At 38.0% G+C, this 23,974-nt stretch overlaps 1 protein-coding gene and 1 non-coding gene across 2 annotated transcripts; one reads left to right on the plus strand and one right to left on the minus strand.

Moving 5' to 3' along the window:
• Positions 1-4,436: 4,436 nt before the first annotated feature.
• On the minus strand, positions 4,437-5,759 carry LOC112705117 (uncharacterized). The gene is made up of 4 exons (XM_025755978.1): positions 5,499-5,759; positions 5,286-5,376; positions 4,992-5,216; positions 4,437-4,900 (listed from the first exon to the last, which is right to left on the minus strand). The coding sequence occupies exons 1-4, from the start codon at positions 5,757-5,759 to the stop codon at positions 4,437-4,439; spliced, it is 1,041 nt and encodes a 346-aa protein (XP_025611763.1).
• A 6,059-nt stretch (positions 5,760-11,818) lies between these two features.
• On the plus strand, positions 11,819-11,922 carry LOC112708596 (small nucleolar RNA R71). The gene has a single exon (XR_003156448.1). It is a non-coding gene; the product is annotated as a small nucleolar RNA R71 (small nucleolar RNA).
• Positions 11,923-23,974: the final 12,052 nt, after the last annotated feature.

The raw sequence follows: 23,974 nt of genomic DNA on the forward strand, positions 1-23,974 counted from the left end.
AGCGGTAAGTGAGAAATTAAGTAGATATAATTGTGGCTTAAAGAAAATTAACAAAAGCAAAGACTAGAAGAAGAACTGCATTACTGAGAACCATAAATTATAAGAATGGGACAGTTGCTGACCAAAATCTAAGATAATTATCATTAACATGATCATGACTATAAATATTATACTTAGTAAACAATTCCTGCTCAAACCACCAAAATAAAGGACACACTACAATACCAATAAAACTGTACAAAGAACCTAAACCTATTCTGAACAAAGCAAAATAGTAAGGCGTTTCCAAAATAAGGTGAGTTTGCATACCAAATATAAGTTTGTACGTTATATCATCTTAAACATAACCATCTCCCAAAGACCTAAAACCCTACAGTGAAAAACTTAATACCCTTGCCCAAACCTAGTACCCTTAACCAACAGTGAACTTCATATAATAGAGCGAACAAGGCCAATCATCTATGAATCTGACAAGCCCCAGAAGTGTGCATACACGTTAGGACTTTCAGCAAACTTCAAAATCGCCCTCACCACCTTGTCATCACCGAACCCAAGCTATGTGAGCTTCTCGCCAACCTTCCACTTCTCGTTCGCACCAACAGTGGCATCAGCTATCAGTTGGGCATTCTTCCTTTGGTCAGCTGAAGATTGCTGAATATGGTCGGCCATCCTCTCCAGTACGTCAAGTTGTTTTCTCTTCCTCCTATATCGCCTTGTGCTTCCTACACTCGCACCTGCTTCAGATTGTGATGCTTGTCCTTGCATTGCTGGCCCTCCGCCGTTGTCTGGATATGGAGACATATCAGACTCATCAAATCCAACTGCAGTGTCTTCTGTCTCTTTGTTAACCTATTCCTCCGCATCAAAACCACTAACTGCTACTGCTCCTATGGCTCTATCCCTGCCAAATATACCATCCAATCGGTGAAAAAGAGGAAATGGCTTGTCAGGACTGTAGAACTTGGTCGGATGTGCCTGTGAAAAAATAAACCGTATTTAACAAATTTTTTATGAAGTTAATATTCAAAAGACATGAAATACATGAATAGCTAAGGCTTTTATATATTATAGAGCATGTTCCATTGCTTAGTGTGAAAGCAAGAAGAGAAGGAGGCTACTCTTGCCAACACCAGAGTCACCCATGAATAACACCTAATACAAGTAATCAAAGCTACTATTCCCTGCCTTTGAAGCTGAACCCATTTCTCTCTTATCTTTTATTACCCTTTCCAAATTCAATTAAAAAAAACTCCAAAAAAAAAGCATGCAAGTAGACTCTTTCACAAAATGAGGAGAGTGAATCATAGTGAGGACAACTCTGCTTGTGAACAAGTGTCCAAATAAATAGTGAAACAACAAATTACCAACAAACTTATTCAAGTCATAGACTGCATCAAATTTTAACTACTATATGAGTACATTATGGAAAAGTGAAATAATTCTGCCTATGTTGTCATGCAAATTCATTCCTCGGTTAATTCAATCCATTGCTCCAGATCTTATTGTAATTAGAGTTTGTGAAATTGTATTACTCACACTACAAATATAAAAGAATAATGTTCCCATCAAATATATATTGAAATTCAATATCAGACTAACAAATGTTTGAACACACTCAAACTGAATGGTGGAAATTGATGACAAGTCATCATATACCTATTTTTCTATGCTTTTTCATACAAGAAATTGATGATTAGTGCTTAAATATTGCATTATTTTGTGCTTAATTGGAAGATTTCCTTGATCTTTTAATTTTATAAATCTTGTAGGAAATAAGAAGAAAAAGAAGCAAAGAAGCACAAAAAAAGAGGAAAAAAAGAGCTTTGGAGCATACTTTGAAGTTGGAGCACACTTTGGAGGCTTAGGCCACGCTTTTAAAAGCGTGGCCCATGACCAAATTAAAGAAGAAAACAACCAGCACGCACACTGCCCTGCCCTTGCCAAGGGCAGGGCAGAATCATGATGAAACAAAGTGAGGTTGGAGCAAATTTTCGCTAAGTTAAAATCTGACCGCTCACAGCATGACCATGCCTACTTCAAAGGGCTATAACTTGAGCTACAGACGTCCGATTGATGTGCTTCCAGTTGCATTGGAAAGCTGACATTCAGAGCTTTCCAACGATATATAGCAATCTATATTTGGCGTACAATTCAGGCAGGAACGAAAGGCATCTTTAAGGGCCATGAGGAAGCAAGAAACTAGGCCTTACTTTGGTGCCAAGAAAACCAAGGAAAAGAAGTAGCGTGTGCATCCACCAAGTTTCGAACTTGGAATTTCACTTTTGGAAACACTGCCCTGCCCTCCGCGAGGGCAGGGTAGCATTTTGGTGATGCACACACACGCACCAGATTGGCGCACCAAGGGAAGGCTCGGCAGCATCATTCTGGCACACAGGCATCACTCGGCAGCACCAGCAGCACGCACGGGCACCATTCTGGCGCACCAAAAAGTTCTGCCCTGCCCTCCGCAAGGGCAGGGCAGCGTCCTGCACACACCAACGCACCACACGCACGCACCATGGGCCAGATGCACCATTTTCTGCCCTGCCCTCCACAAGGGCAGGGCAGCCTCCTGGGAGCAACATATGGGCCAAAATTCAATTTAATTCAATTCCTCACCAAATTGAATCAAAGGCAACCAAACCCATTTCTTCTCAAATCCAAAGCAAGAAAAGCCCACATCATCACTCAAAGGCATATGGATCAATTAAATTAGGATTTTCATTTTTGTAATTTGTTTTAATTTCATTTTCATTTTTCATTTTGTAAAGCCTATATAAAGGCATCAATAGGAGCTGAATGAGGAGGCTTGCGCCATTAGGGAGTAGTAGTAGTGGATAGCTCTCTCTCTTTTAAATTTTCCTTGTTAAATCTGAATCTTGGATTGAGAAGTGAAGGAATTCTGTTTCCTTCTTGGTCTAAGATCTCTCTTGTTATTCTTCTGCAAAATTTCAGTGAATTAAGGATTTGAACCAAAACTCTCTTTACTGCTTTCATCTTCTTTCCTTCTGCAATTGTTCTTGGTTGGATCAAAGAAGGGCTTGAGATCTAGACTTGTTCTCTAGTCTCATTGATTCCCTGAGATCTTCAACATTCTTTTAAATTGCTGCAAATTAAGCATCGCTTTCAATTTTTAATTCTTCAAGCATTTTTACTTTTCTGTTTGAAATCTGCTGCATCCCATTTCATATTCTAGCTCTCTGCTTGAATGCTCTTTACATTTTCTTGTTGAATTTTAATTTCCAGCACCCCAGCCCCGTTACTTTTCATGCAATTTACTTTTCTTGCAATTTAAGTTTCAGCTATTTTACTTTCTTGTTATTTAAGTTTCCTGCAATTTTATTTTCTGCATCTTTTAAATTCCTTGCAATTTACTTTCTGTTGATTAACTTCACACAATTCACTCAATGTTAGCTTGACTAAACTAATCACCCACTAAAGTTGCTTGATCCATCAATCCCTGTGGGATCGACCTCACTCTAAGTGAGTTATTACTACTTGATGCGACCCGGTATACTTGTCGGTTGGATTTGTGTGTTGGAAATTCGTTTTTCCACAAAAACACCATCAGAAATCACAAATGATGTATTATCAATGTTAACAAAATAAGCCAAGTCTAAAGTTCTCTATATCAGAAGAATAGTAGCATAAAGCTTGATCATAGATTGAATTATTACAGAATTATTTAACTAGACTTGTTTAAGAAGGACAAACTAGCTCACATTAAATAAAGATATGAATGACACTCACCTTCAACCATGCATCAAGGACATCTTTGCTGTCAACCTCCACACATTGTTTGTCATGGTTCCAGCCGAATCCGCTACAAGCAAGCATGTCAGCGGCGTACTGATACTTCTCCTTCAACTGCTTGTGCTTATTCTTGCAGTGCTTCGCGGTCAGTGTACAACCGGGGAAGGCCTCCAGCATCTTCAGAGCCAGTTTCTCGAATGTTCCAGGTTTAAACTGCCCACAATCAGCCCTCTGACCGTCTACGACAAACTCCTCCATGAAGCCAACAAAAGCGTTAGTCTCTTCATCACTCCAAATACGCTTGTTCTCCATATTCACCTACCAAAATTATCATAATCCAAACTGTGCATAAATTATCTAAATTAAAATAACTTAACATGAAAGAGGTAGTTGTCATTACGAATGAAACAGCAAAAAATTACACAAATATTGAAAATTCCAAAACAGGTCATTGCCATTACAAATGAAACAGCAAAAAATAATAAAATACTAAAAATACTAAAACAAGTAGTTGTCATTACATATGATAATAAAACAGCAAATAGTATCACAAACAAGAAGTTTCCATTACAAATGAAGATGAGCTATTACTATTTTTCCCGTCTAAACAAGTCATACAAATTAAAATGTGGCCATTACAACAATACTCAATCCCTTACAGGGTTTGTTTTACACTACTCTTACTACTCCATACGACTTGCACGCCACTCTTCATACATCTCAGTTGCTATGTTATCACGCCAGTTAGTCCACTCATTCATGTTTTCAACCACATCAATCATTCCATCCTGTTCTTCATCTCCATCAAGCATAAATTCATCCAATATGCTACCTTCCTCCTCCGGATCCATCTCCATACTCTTTCGAATGAAATTTTGCAGCAAACAACAGGCAATAATTATCTGAGATTGTGTCTTTAGAGGGTAAAAGCTAGGGCTTCTTAAGATGGACCACCTCTTTTTCAGCAAACCAAAGCATCGCTCAATGATATTCCTTGCGGAAGAATGCACCCTATTATAATATTCTTGGTAATTGCACGGTGCACGTGCTCCTTGGGCCCACTCTCTTACATGATAACGAGTGCCTCTATATGGTGCGAGAAACCCCAGACCATTTGTGTAACTAGCATCAATTAAATAGTAGTTACCTATAGACAAGTAACGTAAACAAGATAAGACGTTGGCTATCGTGAACTCAAGGTAATTTTATAAGCTTAACTCCAAAGATGGCATCATTACCGTGGGGTATCTTAAGAATATTACGACGAGTTATTGCATCTCGAAGTACCCGTGAATCAGACGCCGATCCCTCCCATCCACTGAGTACATAGACAAAACCCATCTCCCGGTTACACACACCTAAGACATTGGTGCAGATTTTACCCTTTCTTGCTCGGTATCTTGCCTTCTCCGACTCGGGGACTGTCACCTCTATATAAGTGCCATCTAATGCTCCCAAGCAACCTTATCATCCATAGAAAGTTATGATACTCAGATATAGAATCCTTCAGAAAATACCCAAACATACACAACATCGAATAAGCTCTACCTTAAACCTTCTCCATGTGGGGTCACCACAATCCTCTTCAACTGGTGTAGCCTTGGCAAACAAAATGCTTTGAATCTGTATCACAGCCTTCAAAACTTTATTAAAATACTTACTAACTGTCTCGCCAAACTTACAAAATCTAACCTGTAGACTACGATTTTTTTGTGATGCGCTAAGATAATTAAGAAAGTCGCAACCTGCTCCGGCAGGCTTACATGACCATCCTCGGTAAGTCCTCCTTGAACTTGGAGCAACTCACACAAATTAGCAAAGGCATTTGTGTTCATTCTCAACTCCCAGATACAATTCCTATCACCCTCACCAACGATATGCTCTAAAGCCTCACGTCTAACTCTACTATTCTTTCTTCCTCCTAACGATAATTGGCCACTAGTTCTATCTCTAAAGTAAACAAATAGCGTAAGCACAAAGAACAACATCAAGTCTTTGATAGCCATAAACTTGATAGCTACGATTTTAGGAAATTGCACAATCGGCAAAAATTCCTTCCGGCAAGTGCACCGGTTATCGTCAAGTAAAAACTCACAATAGAGTGAGGTCGAATCCCACAAGGATTGGTTGAGTGAGCAATTCGGATTAGAAGTGTGTTCTAGTTGAGCGGAATCAAGATTTAGATGAGAATTGCAGAATGTAAAATTGCATGAATTAAAGAGCGAGAAGCTAAATTGCTGAAATTAAAAGGGGATGGGGGTGATTGCATGAATTTAATTGCAGAGTGTAAAGAGAAAGTGTAGATCAGAAATGGGGAATTCATTGGGTTTCAGGAGATATTGAGATCTCCGAATCAAAACATTTTTATCCCTTCCTCAACCAATGCATTCATTGAATTTTTATTTGGCAATCTTATATGATTGGATCCCAATCCCTTGGCTCACCAATTCTCTCTAAAAACAAACAAATTCCCAATCCCTTGGTTTAAATGTTCATAAGAAGAGATGATGCTCGATCACTAATTATACCACACAGTTTCATGAACCACAATTTGGTAGAATTACATGTCACAATATCCATCCAAACCCCAATCCAATTCACTGTGAGAAAGCTTCTCTAGCATGAATCCTCCATTCCTTTCCCAAGGTTCCGAAGGATTCCAATTATGGATAGTCTCTTTCCCAAGACAACTAACCAATGGAATTTAGATCGAGAAGCTTTCTAACAAAATTCAAGAGAAAAGATTGAAGAAGAAGATAAAAACTATTATTGATTCATTGAACTACAATAGAGCTCCCTAACCCAATGAAAGGGGTTTAGTGAGTCATAGCTCTGAATTCAATTACAAAAAGTATCAAAACTAGCAAAAATGATCCAAAAGTAAAAGTAAAGTTCCTTTCTAACTTAAATTCTATCCTATTTATACACTTTCTAAATTGAGCTTCTGTTGTGTTTCTTGGGCTTTGAGGCCTTTCCCTGATTTCCTTTTGCTTTGGGTTTATGATCCATAATCCTGATGAGGCTGCTGATCCAATTCTGTAACATTCATTGAGCCAACTTATTGATAATCAAGTAATGACACATGACTCAACAAATTGAAATTCCAGACTCATCAATTCTTCAGGCCCAATCCCATAAACCATAATATTCAATTGGGTTTCATACCAGAGTATGTTTAAGTTAATGTTTGTGCTCAAATGCTAACTTAAACTGCAATATCTTTGGCCCAGAAACCCTTTCAAAAAGTGGCGTTTAAGTTGTAGTTTAAGCTTCAGTTTAAGGTTAAACTGAAGCTTAAACGTGGAAATGGAAGAAAGCAACCCAGGAGTGTGAAATGTCGAACACGTTTAAGCTTCAGTTTAAGGTTAAACTGAAGCTTAAACGTGGAATTGAAGAAAGCAATCCTGGAGGGTGGAATGATCGAACACGTTTAAGCTTCAGTTTAAGGTTAAACTGAAGCTTAAACGTGGAAATGAAGATTGCAACCCTGGAGGAGAAATTGGGTCGAACACGTTTAAGCTCCAGTTTAAGGTTAAACTGGAGCTTAAACGTGGAATGCTTCCTGGAGGGTGAAATGTCGAACACGTTTAAGCTCCAGTTTAACCTTAAACTGGAGCTTAAACGTGGGAATGAAGAAAGCAACCCTGGAGGTGAATTTGGTCGAACACGTTTAAGCTCCAGTTTAAGGTTAAACTGGAGCTTAAACGTGGAAATAAGAAAGCAACCCTGGAGGCGAAAAAACGTCGAACACGTTTAAGCTCCAGTTTAACCTTAAACTGGAGCTTAAACGTGGGAATGCTCTCTGATGCATTTCTCATGTCTGGCGTTTAACTTCCAGTTTAAGGTTAAACTGGAGGTTAAACGCCAGTTTCAGCTTTCATGATTCTGGCGTTTAAGCTCCAGTTTAAGCTTAAACTGGAGCTTAAACGCCACTTCCCAGCATTATATGGCTTGGCAGTTTAAGTTCCAGTTTAAGCTTAAACTGGGACTTAAACTCCACATGTGATATTCAAGCTTCCTTTATTGATTTTGTTGCTTCCTTGCCTAGCCTCTTCTTCCCTGAAATCATCCAAACAACTGCATCAAAGTCTTGCAAAATTTCCTGAGAATTCTTCCATTTATAGCATTCAAGTAATATAACTAAGAACTCATGGAATTTGCATCAAAATCATACTGTTTGGATGGTTCATTGCTTTGTTATTCATTTAACCATTCTTGGTTACTTTAAGCTCAAGAAAATGCATAAAACAACTAAAACTAACAGAAAAATGCTAGTGAAACTAGCCTAAGATGCCTTGGCATCACAACACCAAACTTAATACTTGCTTGTCCCTAAGCAAGTCCTGAGTTATTTGAGAAGAAAGTATGAAACAGAAAGCAATTACATTGGCTATATTAGCAAGCATTTGAAGGTCATCAGAAGGGTTTTATGGAGAAAGTTGCAGCATCACTTTTTCATTCTTATCAGGCAAGATTATCACTTTTTCACTGCATCCATTAAACACTGCTATGGCCTCTTGTTATTCTTATGTCCTTGGCACTTTTCTCTTCTTTGTTTTTCTTTTTCTTAGAGCTCCTTTGCTCCTTGTTTGCTCAGTGTCATGTGTTGCACAAGCCTTTGGCATTTTCTTTTTCTTATCAGTGCACTACACATATCCACTACAGGCATTTTAGTTCACATTTCTTCTTGAGACATTGGTGCCCAGCACCTCTTTGTGTGACTAAATGTTTTGTATTTAGGTTGCTCTTGATAATGGACTTTTGGTTGATAATCCCGGGTTAGTTAACCCAAGTTACCAAGTGTTGAAACACTCCTCAGAACCTATTCATCCAAGCATATCCTTAATACATAAACACCACAGGCATTTGTCTCAGAAGTTCAAACCATTGGTGCCTAGCTTATTTTCTCAATTTTTTTGCTTTTTGGTTGCCCTTTTTCAGTGGCTTTTTCTTCTTCTTTTTCTTTCTTTTTTTTATGGCCAAAGACATTTATTCATCAAGATCCATAGACAGTATTCAACTTCTACACAAAAATGATAATTCTACACTCAATTTCCAGTGAGCTGACTAAACAATCAAGCATGCATACCACCACTTAATTCTACTTGATTTGTCACTAAATGAGCCAAGTTACTTTTGTTCAAACTTTTCTTTTATTTTTGGAAACAGAACAAGCATGGAAAGCATTTGTTTAAGAAGGTGAAGTTATATCCAAACATCTAGACATTCACTTTATTCAAAGCAGTAAACCAACACTCATACTAAAAACTTCACATTCCAGAAAGATTCAACAATTACAGTTTAAACCAGAACAAGCATGCTTTTGTTTGCCTTTTAAAGAATGGTCAAGGAACAACACCACCTTGTGAAATTTCTTGTTTTCTCTTTGTTGCCAGGAAATAATTTGATTTCTCCTTCTTCTCCTAGTTGTTGCTTCATGTTCTTTCTAAGATCCTTGTTTCCTTTCCTGCAAAGAGTGATGAAGTTGCTTGCTTCTCAAGCACTTGAGTGGTTAGCTCAACTATGTATGGGCAAGTGTCTGAGTCTTAAGTTGGTGTGTGAACACCAAACTTAGTCTCTTACTTACTCCTCTGCTCTTTGAATCCTTGAATTCTCCTTGGAATGAAGTTGCTGCTAAGGATTTTAAGCATTTCTGTGATTGCTTAGAATGGTTGTTCCTTTCATATAATTCAAAGGTTGTTGTGTTCAGTTGATCTGTATGGTGGAACACCAAACTTAGAGTCACACATTCCCCTTTGAATTATTGGTCCACGAATTCATTGTTTGGTGTGAAACACCAAACTTAATTCTTTGCAATGCACAGAAACTACTTCACCTTTTTATTGAAACAAATAAAAGAAACAGCAAAGGAGTATTACCTCAGGTTGGGTTGCCTCCCAACAAGCGCTTCTTTAACGTCATTAGCTTGACGGTTGTCCCTTGTTAGGGTGGATTGTAGTGCTTGATGTCCTCTCCTCTCACTATGAAAACGTCCCCATTTGATTCCTTCATGATTTCCAAATGTTCCATAGAAAGAACTTTCCTGATTGTGAACACTTGAGGGAGCTGGGAAGGAATGGTTTTGAGGTCAGGTGGGATTGGCAGATAATGACTTGATATCACTTTATCTCCCGGAGAGAAACCTTCAGTGGGAATTTTCTTGTTTCTCCACCCTCTTGGCAATTTCTTTACAATTCTTCCCTCTCTCTTGAGGATTTCTTCATTGACCCTTATGCCAGGAGGATCCTTCTGATCTGTTTCTATTGATTCTTGTGGCTTTAACTCTTGCAATTCTTGTTTGCCTTCCAAGGACTGTTTTAGAGTTTCAGCTGCTGGATTGCTTTCCTCCAAACACAGATGGCTACTATCATCCTTAGGCTTTTCAGGTTCTGGTTCAGGCTCAGATGCAGGTTTGAAAACATGGAAAATGAGCTGTTCATCATGTATTCTCAAAATTAGCTCTCCTTGTTCTACATCTATGAGCGCTCTAGCAGTGGCTAGAAATGGCCTTCCCAGAATGATAGGGTTTAGGTAGCTTTCCTCCATGTCCAAAATGACAAAGTCTGTGGGGAAGAAATAATTTCCCACTTTCACCAGCACATTCTCAACTACCCCTTCAGCTTGCTTCTGAGTTTTGTCAGCCAGTTGTATGATTACATCAGTGGATCTCACCTCATTCAGTTGTAGCCTCTTCATAAGAGTCAGAGGCATCACATTTATGCTAGCTCCTAGATCACAGAATCCTCTGTCAATTTTTGTTTCCCCTATGACGCAGGGGATATGAAAACTTCCTGGGTCTGTTTTCTTAGAGACTATGTCCTTCTTGATGAGGGCACTGCATTCTTTGTTCATTATTACAGTTTGTCCTCCCTTCAAAACTCTTTTCTTGCTCAGCAATTCCTTCAAATACTTGATATGTGTAGGCATCTGCTGGAGAATCTCAAGAAAGGGAATATTGATATCGAGAGACTTAAATGTCTCTAAAAACCTTGAATATGTTTTCCCTTTTTCACCTCCTCCTAACCTCTGAGGAAATGGTGCTTTTGGTTGGTATGTTTCCAGCATGCCTTTATTTTGCAGTTCCTTGACTTGCTCAGTTTCACTTTCCTGCTTAGCTTCTTCCACACCTTCCTTCAAGATTTCTGGCTCCTGTTCTGAGGGTCTGATTCCTTCTTCTTCTGAGACTTTCTTCAATATGGTGATGGCCTTGCATTCTTCCCATCTCACTCCCTTTTGTTCCCCTTTAGAATTCTTTTCTGTGTCACTAGGGAACACTGCAGTTGACTTGAGGGCCTGTTGAGATAGCTCTCCTACTCGAGACTCCATCCTCTTGAGTTTTTCACCATGGTTCCTTAAGGTAGATCTCACATCATCCCTAAAGCTTTTCAACTCACTTATGTCCTGACCCATGTTTGCAAGCATTCCTTCTATCCTGTTTAATTGATCTTGAAATTGTTGGTTCGGATTAGGTTGGGCAGGTTGAATATTTTGGCCATGATATGGTGGTTGGGAGTAAGTGTTTTGTGTGGCTTGGTATGATCTTTGGTTGGAGTTTTGGTATGTGGAATTGTTATGTTGGTTGGGGTTGTAAGGTTTGTGGTTTTGTGGTTGGGTTTGCTGGTTTCCCCACCCAAAGTTTGGGTGGTTTTTCCAGCCTGGGTTGTAAGTGTTGGAATGTGGATCATATGGTTGCCTTTGTTGATTTCCCACATAGTTGGCCTCTTCCCAATCACCTCCTTCAGTGCTTACTTCCTCTTGATCTTGTGTGTGTATTGCAGCCACTTGATTTGTTTTTAAATTCCTGGTGAGCTCTGCTAGTTGCTTGGCAAACACCTTGTTTTGGGCTAAAATTGTATCAACATGGTTCAACTCCATGACTCCCTTAGTGTTGTGTCTCTCTGAAGCATAGTAGTACTCATTCTCAGCCACTGTCTCAATCACTTCAATGGCTTCTTCCACAGTCTTTTTCCTGTTTAATGAACCTCCTGATGAATGGTCTACAGCCTTCCTTGATTCATAAGAAAGTCCATCATAGAAAATATGCAATTGCACCCAGTCATGGAACATGTCTGGTGGGCATTTCCTTGTCAAATCCTTGAACCTCTCCCATGCCTCGTAGAGAGTTTCACCATCTTGTTGTCTAAAAGTCTGAACCTCAGATCGAAGCCTATTGACCTTTTGTGGGGGGTAGAAACGTGCCAGAAACTTTCTTTCCACCTCATCCCAGGTTGTTAGGCTCCCCCTTGGGAATGATTCTAGCCACTTAGCTGCCTTGTCCCTAAGTGAAAATGGGAACAAGAGCAGTTTATAGGCATCTTCCTGGACTCCATTGGACTTCACAGTGTCGCAAATTCTCAGGAATTTTGTGAGATGTTGGTTTGGATCTTCATTAGCACTCCCACCAAATGAACAATGATCCTCCACCAGTGATATTAGCTGTGGTTTGAGTTCAAAATTGTTGGCCTGAATGGGTGGTTTCTGAATGCTGCTACCACAATTCCCAGAGGTTGGGTTTATGTATGAACCAAGAACCCTCCTCTCGGGAATGGCATTGTTTCTATCAGCTCTCTCATGGTTGTGAACTTCTCTATCCATGTTGAGATCTAGAGCTTCCTCAAAATTGTCCTCAGATTCTCTTTCAGATTCTTCTTCTCTCAGTATTCTCTTCCCTCTTGCTTCCCTTCTAAGTTTATGAAGGGTCCTCTCTGGTTCTGTATATGGAGGAGTTAATGTCTCTCCTCTCTTACCTGTCATACAAGAACACAGCACAGGCAACAAACAAGTGAAATACTCTTGGTTAATGGAAGAGTATGGTTAGAGTAGTTGAGGAATTAATTCAAATAGTTAGTGGGTCAGTGAGTTAGTTGCTTGAATTTAAAGGCATAAAGAAAGAAAGCAAGTAACAGAGTGCAGAAATTAAAATTCAACAAGTAACTTGAACTGAATTAACAAAACAGGAAAAATGCTCAATCTAGTTAACTTCCAATTTGAGAATTGTCAATCGAAAACCAATCCCCGGCAACGGCGCCATAAACTTGATAGCTACGATTTTAGGAAATTGCACAATCGGCAAAAATTCCTTCCGGCAAGTGCACCGGTTATCGTCAAGTAAAAACTCACAATAGAGTGAGGTCGAATCCCACAAGGATTGGTTGAGTGAGCAATTCGGATTAGAAGTGTGTTCTAGTTGAGCGGAATCAAGATTTAGATGAGAATTGCGGAATGTAAAATTGCATGAATTAAAGAGCGAGAAGCTAAATTGCTGAAATTAAAAGGGGATGGGGGTGATTGCATGAATTTAATCGCAGAGTGTAAAGAGAAAGTGTAGATCAGAAATGGGGAATTCATTGGGTTTCAGGAGATATTGAGATCTCCGAATCAAAACATTTTTATCCCTTCCTCAACCAATGCATTCATTGAATTTTGCTTGGCAATCTTATATGATTGGATCCCAATCCCTTGGCTCACCAATTCTCTCTAAAAACAAACAAATTCCCAATCCCTTGGTTTAAATGTTCATAAGAAGGGATGATGCTCGATCACTGATTATACCACACAGTTTCATGAACCACAATTTGGTAGGATTACATGTCACAATATCCATCCAAACCCCAATCTAATTCACTGTGAGAAAGCTTCTCCAGCATGAATCCTCCATTCCTTTCCCAAGGTTCCGAAGGATTCCAATTATGGATAGTCTCTTTCCCAAGACAACTAACCAATGGAATTTAGATCGAGAAGCTTTCTAACAAAATTCAAGAGAAAAGATTGAAGAAGAAGATAAAAACTATTATTGATTCATTGAACTACAATAGAGCTCCCTAACCCAATGAAAGGGGTTTAGTGAGTCATAGCTCTGAATTCAATTACAAAAAGTATCAAAACTAGCAAAAATGATCCAAAAGTAAAAGTAAAGTTCCTTTCTAACTTAAATTCTATCCTATTTATACACTTTCTAAATTGAGCTTCTGTTGTGTTTCTTGGGCTTTGAGGCCTTTCCCTGATTTCCTTTTGCTTTGGGTTTATGATCCATAATCCTGATGAGGCTGCTGATCCAATTCTGTAACATTCATTGAGCCAACTTATTGATAATCAAGTAATGACACATGACTCAACAAATTGAAATTCCAGACTCATCAATTCTTCAGGCCCAATCCCATAAACCATAATATTCAATTGGGTTTCATACCAGAGTATGTTTAAGTTAATGTTTGTGCTCAAATGCTAACTTAAACTGCAATATCTTTGGCCCAGAAACCCTTTCAAAAAGTGGCGTTTAAGTTGTAGTTTAAGCTTCAGTTTAAGGTTAAACTGAAGCTTAAACGTGGAAATGGAAGAAAGCAACCCAGGAGTGTGAAATGTCGAACACGTTTAAGCTTCAGTTTAAGGTTAAACTGAAGCTTAAACGTGGAATTGAAGAAAGCAATCCTGGAGGGTGGAATGATCGAACACGTTTAAGCTTCAGTTTAAGGTTAAACTGAAGCTTAAACGTGGAAATGAAGATTGCAACCCTGGAGGAGAAATTGGGTCGAACACGTTTAAGCTCCAGTTTAAGGTTAAACTGGAGCTTAAACGTGGAATGCTTCCTGGAGGGTGAAATGTCGAACACGTTTAAGCTCCAGTTTAACCTTAAACTGGAGCTTAAACGTGGGAATGAAGAAAGCAACCCTGGAGGTGAATTTGGTCGAACACGTTTAAGCTCCAGTTTAAGGTTAAACTGGAGCTTAAACATGGAAATGAGAAAGCAACCCTGGAGGCGAAAAAACGTCGAACACGTTTAAGCTCCAGTTTAACCTTAAACTGGAGCTTAAACGTGGGAATGCTCCCTGATGCATTTCTCATGTCTGGCGTTTAACTTCCAGTTTAAGGTTAAACTGGAGGTTAAACGCCAGTTTCAGCTTTTCTCAGCTTTCATGATTCTGGAGTTTAAGCTCCAGTTTAAGCTTAAACTGGAGCTTAAACGCCACTTCCCAGCATTATATGGCTTGGCAGTTTAAGTTCCAGTTTAAGCTTAAACTGGAACTTAAACTCCACATGTGATATTCAAGCTTCCTTTATTGATTTTGTTGCTTCCTTGCCTAGCCTCTTCTTCCCTGAAATCATCCAAACAACTGCATCAAAGTCTTGCAAAATTTCCTGAGAATTCTTCCATTCATAGCATTCAAGTAATATAACTAAGAACTCATGGAATTTGCATCAAAATCATACTGTTTGGATGGTTCATTGCTTTGTTATTCATTTAACCATTCTTGGTTACTTTAAGCTCAAGAAAATGCATAAAACAACTAAAACTAACAGAAAAATGCTAGTGAAACTAGCCTAAGATGCCTTGGCATCAGTCTTCATGGTTAGATCTCATATCTTCATAAAAAGACACGCATCGCTTAATAATTTAAGACTGCTCCATTTCTTCCTAGCAAAATCATTACATCAAAAATTACATAAACATTTAAAAAAATCTAACAATACTTGATGCAAAATCTGCTCTATCTTAGGACCAAAAACAAGATCAAGATACTAAAACCAAAAGACAGTTATCACTATCTAGATCTAATCATATATATTGAAGTTTATCATAACAGAGAATGTATATAAAGAGAGTATGATATAATATAGCATTTATTTGCAGAGAATATGTACATAAAAATTGTTTGATTTGTGTTATATTTGGAGTGGAAGATAAGAATGAGATCAACCGACCATGTTTTAATTAATTAAAAAATTATACTCCTTAAGTAATTCATAATTTCTACAAAAGGCTTGAATTAACGAAAGGCCTGCTTCCATAATCTTCATTTCAATTAATGCGTCAATAGATAAATGACAATAATAATAATTATATTTGAGCTAAAACTAGAAGTCTAATATTTAAAGAGACTATAATATAAACCGAATTCATCCTGTGTACTATCACAAAACTGCTGCTGTAGTGCTGTATGAAATTATCAAATATTTCAAAATTATAGTTTATGGAGTGTAGACTTATCCCTCATTCCTTTAATTTGCCAGTATATTTGATACCATCTCATCTTTCTTGGCAGCCACTAAAGATGGCAATAGGTAAAATAAGGTGAGTTTTGACCTAACCTGACTATACCTCACACACTATTATACAAATCTCAATATCCACTCAAGACATCTTGCAGGTCCTAAATACAAAATTCTCACACCTTAACCAAGACAGAACTTAAGCAACACCGCACTAGAAGGCAGATCTCTATCCATGGAAAGTTACGGCTAGCATTTTTTGATTTGCAAACTGATCATGCATTGATGATTCTTGATAATTGTAGAGCAAGATTGAATTTTAAATCAGTACATCTCATTATTATTTTTGCATCAGAATACTATTATTTTGGCCTATGCCATAGAAGGCAAACTTCAAAACATAAGCTACAATATAATGTTTTAATACACAAAAAGCTAAGGAGACGCAGATACTTATTATTCTCACAGTAGAAGTCTCATTTAAATTCTATATTATAGAAACCACAATACTTCCTAGTTTAATTAATAAGACAAATATACAATTAACGAAATCCACAGAGCAGAACTCGCAAAATAAAAATGCATAAACATTCAAATAAATCTGACACTTCTTTATGCAAAATCTGCTATATCTTCTTAGAACCAAAAACAAGAATAAGAAACTGGAATCAAAAGACATGTAACTCTATTTACTTCTCTAAATAGGAAATACAATAGAAACATAACAAAAATGATAATATTGATTTTCCTCTCTCATTTCATATAATGGAAGTGACTTTGTCAGGTACTTTAACCACATCAAACTCTTCCAAAAGGCAAAAAAAAGGAGAAAAAATAGCAAATGAGAAGTACATAAACAATTTGGGTTTAAATTGAGAACATGAAGCACATAAACAATTTGGGATCTTTAACTCTATTTGCAATGGGGTTTTAGTATCTTCGTTTAATTCCTTTCCCAAATTTAAAGCATTTGATCCTACGCAAATTACTATATTCCATTTCATTTTCTAGCATTTTCGTATATTTTAAATTCCTAATCATGTCATAAAATAATCTTACTCTTTAAAATGATATATTTGTTTCCACTATTTTAAGAGAAAAAGAGATAGATTAAACATTTCAATGTAAAATTCGTACATATATGAAAGAGGATTAATATACACTCTTTTCCAAATAATAAAAAACAAGTTTATTTGTTAAGAATATATTCAAATTTTGTGAGAGTATGATTCTCCTACTGTTTATATCATTAGAAACTTCAATTGCCATATATCAAATATTACCCATGAACTGGAAATCTTGGTTTGTATGTTAATTGTGAAAAGGTAAAATACCAAACTTGTATTGTTAGATGCAAAATCCTTCTTTTTACTCTGTCTTCATAGCAAATTCTGTTCTCAAGTATAAGTGGGTCCACACTTGCATGCGTAAAGCATATATTAAATCTGATTAAGCACTCTATCAAGTACAACTTATGTTTTATAAAAATATATATAAATAAATTTAGTTAGACCATTTTTACATAAAAAAGCAGCAATTACTTTATCAGACTATGATTCTCAAACTATGAGAAACCTTAATAATGTCTAGAACCGAATCAGCTTTATCCATGAAAATTTTTACAAGTGCAGTGTAATAGAATAAACTAAGGTAACTAATAACAGTTTGTTTGCAAGTTTGTACTACATATTCAATCATACAATATAAGGTCCAATTGAGTTAGGCTAATGAGAGCTCTGTGCAGACATGGAACAATAGTAGTCGCAGACATGAAAAAATGGGAAAAAATAGTATAATCCAAAATGAAATCAACAAATAGATGTTGTTAGGCTAATAAATTGAGTAATCATCCAATTAGTGGCATTTAAAATGAAGTAAACACTATAAAATCATTAATTATAAAGCTGAAATAAATGGGTTATGTTAGGTCACGAACAAATTCACACCAGGCAAACAACTTCTTTAACTTCAACGCTGCTACTACACACCATAACAAAAATAATTACAAATCAAGCAAAGAGGTTCTGAGTACAAATCCACCTTTCAAATACAAACAAATTTGATTTAAGCATTACAAAAATAATGGTTATCTCCACAGATCAAATTGATTATCACAAGAAGAGAAAAGTCCCAATGCTAGGTCACGAACAAATCCAAATTAAAGATTACGGCACGACAGAAAAGATGAAAGGAATCAGTAAATTAAATAACATTTGTATAAAACTAACCTGGTCAGAGCAGTTCGAAGGAGGAGTTGATGGTTGAAGTGGACAGCAATCGGGGAGAGGTGGCAATTTCGTTATTCGATTTTCCTGTGAAGGAGAAAAAGAGGAGATGAGAAGATGGGGGATATGAAGATGAACTCGCAAGCGGCAAATTATTTACCTAGCGGTGGCGAGGCCAGTGACGACGCGGTGGCTGTTCTTGAAGAAGAATGCTTGAGCGTGCAGTGGCTGTAGTGAAGAAGAATGAGAAGATGACTCACGATGGTTGATCAAGAAGCCCTAGATTTACATTAAGGGTAATTTTGAAATTATAAAATTTGGATGGGGGTAATTTAGGTACAAATTATAATTAAAATTACTGTCCCCGTCTTTAAATTTTTCTGTCTCCAGTGACCCTACTTTTTGGAGGTACTGAAAAACTAAAATTTTAAAGACGGAGACAGAAATTTAAGTACCAGTCTCTAGCTCAACAAACATAATACTGAGTCCCTGTCTCTCAGTCTCAGTACTAGTCTCTGCAAACAAACGCTACCTAAATGACGCTATCCAGAGGAGTACACCTAAAGGTGAGCCGTAATGGCTTCATCTTCGGCAGGCTCTTCCGATTTTTTTTTTCGTTGTGCTGACCGGTTTTTTTTCCAGTTTTTTTTTTTTTTACGTTGTGCTGACCCTTGTTCTTTAAATGACATCCAGAGGAGGACACCTAAAGGCGAGCTGTAATAGCCTCATCTTCGGTAGGCTCCTCCGATTTTTTTTTTACGTTGTGCTGATCAGTTTTTTTCATCTTTTTATACGTTGTGCTGACCGTTTTTTTTTTACGTTGTGTTGACCTTTTTTTTTTACGCTGTGCTTACCAGTTTTTTTCCATTTTTTATGTTGTGCTGACCATTTCTTTTTTACGTTGTGCCGACCTTTGTTATTTAAATCACGATATCCAGAGGAGGACACCTAAAGGCGGGCCGTAATGGCCTCATCTTCGGCAGGCTCCTCTGATTTTTTTTATGTTGTGCTGACCGGTTTTTTTCTATTTTTTTACGATGTGATGACCGATTTTTTTCCATTTTTTTAGGTTGTGCTAACCGGTTTTTTTTTTTTTTTTTACGTTGTGATGACCCTTGTTCTTTAAATGGAGCAATCTAGAAGAGGACACCTAAAGGCGAGCCGTAATGGCCTCATCTTTAGTAGGCTCCTCCGTTTTTTTTACGTTGTGTTGACCGATTTTTTTCCATTTTTTTACGTTGTGCTGAACGGTTTTTTTTTACATTGTGCTGACCGGTTTTTTTTCCATTTTTTTTAGGTTGTGATGACCATTTTTTTTTACGTTGTGCTGACCCTTGTTCTTTAAATGACGCTATCCAGAGGAGGACACCTAAACGCGAGCCGTACTGGCCACAACCGTTGTGCTGATTGGTTTTTTTTTACGTTGTGCTGACCGGTTTTTTTCCATTTTTTTAGTTTGTGCTGACCGGTTTTTTTTCTTTACGTTGTGCTGACCCTTGTTCTTTAAATGACGCTATCCAGAGGAGGACACCTAAAGGCGAGCCGTAATGGCCTCATCTTCGGCAGGCTCCTCCGATTTTTTTTGTTGTGCTGACCGGTTTCCAGTTTTTTTTTACGTTGTGCTGACCCTTGTTCTTTAAATGACGCTATCCAGAGGGGGACACCTAAAGGCGAGCCGTAATGGCCTTATCTTCGGCAGGCTCTTCTAATTTTTTTTACGTTGTTCTGACCGGTTTTTTTTCAATTTTTTTTACGTTGTGCTGATCGGTTTTTTTCCATTTTTTTAGGTTGTGCTGACCGGTTTTTTTTTTAAGTTGTGCTGACCGTTGTTCTTTAAATGATGCTATCCAGAGGAGGACACCTAAAGGCGAGCCGTAATGGCCTCATCTTCGGCATGCTCCTCCGATTTTTTTTTCATTGTGCTAACCGGTTTTTTTCCTGTTTTTTTTTGTTGTGCTGACCGGTTTTTTTTTCCATTTTTTTTGTGCTGACCGTTGTTCTTTAAATGATGCTATCCAGAGGAGGACACCTAAAGGTTAGCTGTAATGGCCTCATCTTTGGCAGGCTCCTCCGATTTTTTTTTCATTGTGCTGACCGGTTTTTTTCCAGTTTTTTTTGTTGTGCTGACCGGTTTTTTTCCATTTTTTTGTGCTGACCTTTGTTCTTTAAATGACGCTATCCAGAGGAGGACACCTAAAGGCGAGCCGTAATGGCCTCATCTTCAGCAGGCTCCTCCGATTTTTTTTTTCATTGTACTGACCTGCTTTTTTCCAATTTTTTTTTACGTTATGCTGATCCTTGTTCTTTAAATGACGCTATCCTGAGGAGGACACCCAAAGGCGAGCCGTAATGGCCTCATCTTCGGCATGCTCCCCCAATTTTTTTTACTTTGTGCTGACCAATTTTTTTCTAGTTTTTTTTACCTTGTGCTGACCCTTGTTCTTTAAATGATGCTATCCAGAGGAGGACACCTAAAGGCGAGCCGTAATGGCCACATCTTCGGTAGGCACCTCCAATTTTTTTTTTTACGTTATGCTGACCGGTTTTTTTCCTTTTTTTTTACATTGTGCTGACCGGTTTTTTTTATGTTGTACTGACCGATTTTTTCCAGTTTTTTTTTTAGTTTTTTTTGTTACGTTGTGTTGACCTGTTTTTTTCCATTTTTTTTTACGTGGTGCTGACCGTTTTTTTTTTACGTTGTGCTGACCGGTTTTTTTCCATTTTTTAGGATGTGCTGACCGGTTTTTTTTATACGTTGTGCTGACCCTTGTTCTTTAAATGACACTATCCAGAGGAGGACACCTAAAGGCGAGCCGCAATGGCCTCATCTTCGGTAGGCTCCTCCAATTTTTTTTATGTTGTGCTGACCGGTTTTTTTCCTTTTTTTTACGTTGTGTTGACAAGTTTTTTTCCACTTTTTTCCATTTTCTTTACGTTGTCTGACCTATTTTTTTTTTTTACGTTGTGCTGACCGGTTTTTTTTCCATATTATACGTTGTGCTGACAGATTTTTTTTATACGTTGTGCTGACTCTTGTTCTTTAAATGACGCTATCCAGAGGAGGACAACTAAAGGCGAGCCGCCATGGCCTCATCTTCGGCAGGCTCCATTGATTTTTTTTTTTACGTTGTGCTGACCGGTTTTTTTCAAAAATTTTTTTTATATTGTGTTGGCCAGTTTTTTCCAGTTTTTTTTGTTTTTTTGTTTTTTTTATTTTACGTTGTGCTTACCGTTTTTTTTCCAATGTTTTAGGTTGTGCAGACCGGTTTGTTTTTTTATTTTTTTTTACGTTGTGCTGACCGGTTTTTTTTTTTACGTTGTGCTGACCCTTGTTCTTTAAATGACGCTATCCAGAGGAGGACACCTAAAGGCGAGCCGTAATGGCCACATCTTCGGCATGCTCCTCCGATTTTTTTTTACGTTGTGCTGACCGGTTTTTTTCCAGTTTTATTTTTTTATGTTGTGCTGACCCTTGTTCTTTAAATGACGCTATCCAGAGGAGGACACCTAAAGGCAAGCCGTAATGGCCTCATCTTTGGCAGGCTCCTCGAATTTTTTTCGTTGTGCAGACCGGTTTTTTTCCTATTTTTTTTACGTTGTGCTGATCGATTTTTTTTTACGTTGTGTTGACCCTTGTTCTTTGAATGACGCTATCCAGAGGAGGACACCTAAAGGCAAGCCGTAATGGCCTCATCTTCGTCATGCTCCTTCGATTTTTTTTACGTTGTGCTGACCAGTTTTTTTCCCTTTTTTTATGTTGTGCTGACCCTTGTTCTTTAAATGACGCTATCCAGAGGAGGACACCTAAAGGCGAGCCGTAATGACCTCATCTTCGGTAGGCTCCTCCGATTTATTTTTTATGTTGTGCTGATCGGTTTTTTTCCTTTTTTTTTTACTTTGCGCTGACCGGTTTTTTTTACGTTGTGCTGACCGGTTTTTCCTATTTTTTTCAGTGTTTTTGTTACGTTGTGTTGACCGGTTTTTTTCCTGTTTTTTTCCATTTTTTTATGTTGTGCTGACCGATTTTTTTTTTTACGTTGTGCTGACCGATTTTTTTCCATTGTTTAGCTTGTGCTGACTGGTTTTTTTTTATTCGTTGTGCTGACCCTTGTTCTTTAAATGACGCTACACAGAGGAGGACACCTAAAGGTTAGCCGTAATGGCCACAACTTTGGCAGGCTCCTCCGATTTTTTTTCGTTGTGCTGACCGGTTTTTTTCCAGTTTTTTTTTCATTGTGCTGACCGGGTTTTTTTTCCATTTTTTTGTGCAGATCTTTGTTCTTTAAATGACGCTATCCAGAGGAGGACACCTAAAGGCGAGCCGTAATGGCCTCATCTTCGGCATGCTCCCCCAATTTTTTTTTACGTTGTGCTGACCAATTTTTTTCTAGTTTTTTTTTACGTTGTGCTGACCCTTGTTCTTTAAATGACGCTATCCAGAGGAGGATACCTAAAGGCGAGCCGTAATGGCCACATCTACGGTAGGCACCTCCGATTTTTTTTAACGTTGTGCTGACCGGTTTTTTCCTTTATTTTTTACGTTGTGCTGACAGGTTTTTTTTATGTTGTACTGACCGGTTTTTTCCAATTTTTTTCAGTTTTTTTGTTACGTTGTGTTGACCTATTTTTTTCCATTTTTTTCCATTTTTTTACGTGGTGCTGACCAGTTTTTTTTTTACGTTGTGCTGACCGGTTTTTTTCCATTTTTTAGGTTGTGCTGACCGATTTTTTTTTATACGTTGTGCTAACCCTTGTTCTTTAAATGACGCTATCCAGAGGAGGACACCTAAAGGCGAGCCGTAATGGCCTCATCTTCGGCAGGCTCCTCCGATTTTTTTTATGTTGTGCTGACTGGTTTATTTCCAGTTTTTTTTTATGTTGTGCTGACCGGTTTTTTTCCAATTTTTTTTGTTTTTTTATTTTACGTTGTGCTTACCGGTTTTTTTTTTCATTTTTTTAGGTTGTGTTGACCGATTTTTTTATTTTTTTTATGTTGTGCTGACCCTTGTTCTTTAAATGACGCTATCCAGAGGAGGACACCTAAAGGCGAGCCGTAATGGCCTCATCTTCGGCGGGCTCCTCTGATTTTTTTTATACGTTGTGTTGACCCTTGTTCTTTAAATGACGCTATCCAGAGGAGAACACATAAAGGCGAGCCGTAATGGCCTCATCTTTGGCAGGCTCCTCCAATTTTGTTTTTGTTGTGCTGACCGGTTTTTTTTCAATTTTTTTTTACGTTGTGATGACCGGATATTTTTTTTACGTTGTGCTGACCCATGTTCTTTAAATGACGCTATCCAGAGGAGGACACCTAAAGGCGAGCCGTAATGGCCACATCTTCGGCATGCTCCTCCGATTTTTTTTACGTTGTGCTGACCGATTTTTTTTCCAGTTTTTTTTTACGTTGTGCTGACAGGTTTTTTCTTTCCATTTTTTTAGGTTGTGCTGACCGGTTGTTTTTTTTTACGTTGTGCTGACCCTTGTCTTTAAGTGACGCTATCCAGAGGAGAACACCTAAAGGCGAGCCGTAATGGCCTCATCTTTGGCAGGCTCCTCCAATTTTTTTTGTTGTGCTGACTAGTTTTTTTTTCCAATTTTTTTTACGTTGTGCTGACCGATTTTTTTTTTTACGTTGTGCTGACCCTTGTTCTTTAAATGACGCTATCCAGAGGAGGACACCTAAAGGCGAGCCGTATTGGCCTCATCTTCAGCATGCTCCTCCGATTTTTTTTTACGTTGTGCTTACTGGTTTTTTTCCAGTTTTTTTTATGTTGTGCTGACCCTTGTTCTTTAAATGACGCTATCCAGAGGAGGACACCTAAAGGCAAGCCGTAATGGGCTCATCTTCGGTAGGCTCCTCCAATTTTTTTTATGTTTTGCTGACCGGTTTTTTCCTTATTTTTAACGTTGTGCTGACCGGTTTTTTTTTATGTTGTGCTGACCGGTTCTTTTCCATTTTTTTAGGTTGTGCTGACCGGATTTTTTTTTTTACGTTGTGCTGACCCTTG

Source organism: Arachis hypogaea, chromosome 8 (genome assembly GCF_003086295.3).
Source record: "Arachis hypogaea cultivar Tifrunner chromosome 8, arahy.Tifrunner.gnm2.J5K5, whole genome shotgun sequence".
NCBI lineage: Eukaryota > Viridiplantae > Streptophyta > Magnoliopsida > Fabales > Fabaceae > Arachis > Arachis hypogaea.

What these genes read in the sequence shown, in the direction of transcription:
- LOC112705117 (XM_025755978.1), bottom strand. Translation starts at nt 5,759, where the DNA reads ATGGCTATCAAAGACTTGATGTTGTTCTTTGTGCTTACGCTATTTGTT. An exon ending in ATGTAAGCCTGCCGGAGCAG is followed by an intron (nt 5,377 to 5,498) that starts GTTGCGACTTTC and finishes GCTGTGATACAG; the next exon opens with ATTCAAAGCATTTTGTTTGC. An exon ending in TAAGGTAGAGCTTATTCGAT is followed by an intron (nt 5,217 to 5,285) that starts GTTGTGTATGTT and finishes ATGGATGATAAG; the next exon opens with GTTGCTTGGGAGCATTAGAT.